This window comes from Arachis duranensis, chromosome 6, assembly GCF_000817695.3.
Source record: "Arachis duranensis cultivar V14167 chromosome 6, aradu.V14167.gnm2.J7QH, whole genome shotgun sequence".
NCBI lineage: Eukaryota > Viridiplantae > Streptophyta > Magnoliopsida > Fabales > Fabaceae > Arachis > Arachis duranensis.
In genome coordinates, this window is record NC_029777.3 from 5,213,465 (window position 1) to 5,216,524 (window position 3,060).

Below are 3,060 nucleotides of genomic sequence, written 5' to 3' on the forward strand. Positions count from 1 at the left end.
AAGGTATCACTCCGAAACTTGAAGATTGGAGATCAGTACAAATAGAGGTGTCCCATATATAGTATTGCTATGCTTCAATTCAAAGGCCCAAAAAAGAAAAAAAAAAGGGGTGGATGGGGGGGACTGTCATTTGTTTAACAAAAATGCATTTCTAGCTCCAAACCCTTTTTTTTTTCTTTTCTCTTTTCTGACAGGACTGCCCTGAAGCCACTTTCATTTGAAGCATAGATCATCTGGTAAATCCCGGGCATCCTCTCAACTATAGGCAGGTTTATTAAGTAGCTTCTGCCCGAAAGTGCTTTGTAATAATGTACTAATAATGCCTCAGTTAAAATGCAAGTACATAAAAAAATGCCCTAGTATCGTACATTTTGTGTCTACAAGACAAACACAAATCCGATCCAACTAGTACCACATCCTGATTCCGTTGTGGTCCTACGTCAACAAGTCACTACTCACTGCTCACAAAGATCTACAATTCGAGAAACTAATCCGTGATCACGTCTAAGATAACAAATATGATTCCTTCATTGGTTATGCAAACAGAATCGAAACAGCGAAATTACGATCTACAATGTTGCCATCGTGAGAAACGTAAGATTGAAATTGATTGTGAATAATATATACATACCCGGTTGGCGGGGAAGGAAGGAGAAGGGGCATGGTTGTTGTTGTTATTGGGCAAATGAGGGTGAAGGAGAAGGCCCTCCCTTCGTTTCTTAAGAAGACTGTCCTCGCGCTTGTTCTTCCTGATCTCGACCAGGTTGTCCTCCCTCCGGCGACGAGCCTCGTCGGCGTCGACGCCGATCTTGTAGGACTTCTTCCTCGTCTCCGAGCGAGAGTTGGCACTCGGTCGCAGAGACATTCTTTATTATTATTATGACTATAATCTCTCTGGCTCCGTTGAATTTGAATGTTAAATCTTGAAATGGGGGTTATGTGCAGACCAAGTGTTTGAACAAAGGATTGAGAGTGAGAGAGGGGGGGTGTTGTGTTCAACTAACAAGAGCGAAGAGTGCGTGTGTTGTTCCCTCTCCCACGCAACCAATGCTGCTTCAAAATGCAACCAAATCCCTATTGCAACTCACTGCAAAAGTAAAGTTCAATCTAGCCAGATATTTTAAAATAAATTCAGCTCTTCTATTATTTTGTCTTGGCTAGTTGGCTTAAGTACCAATTTGTTCGAAAGATTTCGCCGAGAAAAAGTCTCTCTTATTGATACAAGAGCCTTAAATAATTTAAAAATACAATAACAATAATTAATAAATATTATATATTTTTAAGTGATAAAAAAATTTATATTTAGTAAATGGTTTATTTTTTTATCTAAATTTTTTAGATAATATTTAAATAATTATTTAAAAGGTTCACAAAAAGAATTTGAAACAAAATTTAATTTTTATATTTTTTTAAAAAATATAATTATTTACACTAAAAAATTAAAAAATTCACTTAGTATAAAATTATTAAATTTTAAAGATAAAAATATTATTTTTTTAATATTAATTACAAAAATTTATATCAAAATTTAATTTTTGACATTTATTTTTAAACTATATATTAATATCTAATGTAGATTTATTTATTTGAATTTGTTTTAAGATTTTATTCTAGAAATTCGAATTTGTTTGTTTTTTTTTTGTGACTGAATTTATTTGTTTTAGTATTATCTATTTAGATTGTTATTTTAACTTTATTTTGTTATAAATATTTTTTGTAATATTAAACTTTTTTTTTGTGCTTGAAAGATTTTAATTTGTTAGAACAATAATATTAAAAACTAAATATTTAGTGACGACACCTAAGTATGCTTATTTTAATATTTAGTTTTTAAAATTGTTATTTGAGTAAAATAGTGTTTTTGTCTCCCAACGTTTGGAGTAAATTTCAAAGTTGTCCCTAACATTTGAATCGTCTATTTAAGTCCCTAACGTTTCAAAATTTACTCTACGTTGTCCTGCCGTTAGGGATATGTTAATGGAATTGACGGTGGGACAAAATTGAGACCATTTTGAAACCTTAGGAACTTAAATAGGATGAAAATGTTGGGACAAAAACGATATATAAAAATAAATTTAAATTTTATCCTTTACCAATATCAATCTTTTACGGTACATAATTATTCAATTATTTTTTAATCACATTTAAGTAAATTATAATTAAACACGTTACTTTGATTCTAAATAATTTTTTTTTATAATTTTACTCTTAAAGATTTTTACTCATCATAAAATGATTGTAAAATGACTAGAATCACATTATTTTATTGTATACGTATCATTTTTTTTCCTACAAGTTTATGTACTAATCATTCTACAAATATTTTATGATAGTAAACATTTTTAAGAGTAAAATTATAAAAAAAATAAATTTATTTAGAATAAAATTAATGTGATTAAGTGTAATTTACTTAGATGTGATCAAAAAATAATTGAATAATTATGTACCATAAAAAATTGATATTATTGAAGGATAACATTAAAATTTATTTCTATGTATCGTTTTTGTCCCCAACGTGTTCATCTTATTTAAGTTCATAACATTTAAAAATCGTCTCAATTTTCTACGCCGTCAATTCCGTTAACAGATTCTTAATGATAGGACAACATTGAGTCAATTTTAAAACGTTAGAAACTTAAATAGGACGATTTAAATGTTAGAAACAATTTTCAGACTTACCCAAACGTTTGGATAAAATCGATATTTTACTCTTGTTATTTTTGTGTTTGGCAAAAATAATGAACAAGACACATAAATATTTAAGTGTCATCACTAAAAACTTATAGAATTTTATTTATAAATTATTATTTGCTTAAGTTATTACTTTTTTAAATTTTAAATTACGCTTTCTTAGATTGTTAGGTAATTAGTGCTTGTTTGGGCGACATTATCTTAATAAAAAAAGATCTTTTTTATATATATATATATTTTTTAGCGTGTTTGAAAATTTCTAGTAGTAAAAGTAAAAGTATTAGAAAAATAAAAAAAACATCTTTTTTGAGAAGTTATAATTTACATCTTTTTTTAAAATATCTTTTAAAAATTAATAATTTAAAATTA

General features: G+C 28.2%; 1 protein-coding gene across 1 annotated transcript in view; it reads right to left on the bottom strand.

Moving 5' to 3' along the window:
* The window catches only part of LOC107492159 (importin subunit alpha-4), a gene marked incomplete in the record, with an annotated part of 4,767 nt that extends 3,623 nt beyond the window's left edge, over window positions 1–1,144 (bottom strand). Inside the window, 1 exon segment of the mRNA XM_016113151.3 lies at window positions 632–1,144. Coding sequence (XP_015968637.1) covers window positions 632–865 — 234 coding nt within the window.
* Between the last annotated feature and the right edge of the window lie 1,916 nt (window positions 1,145–3,060).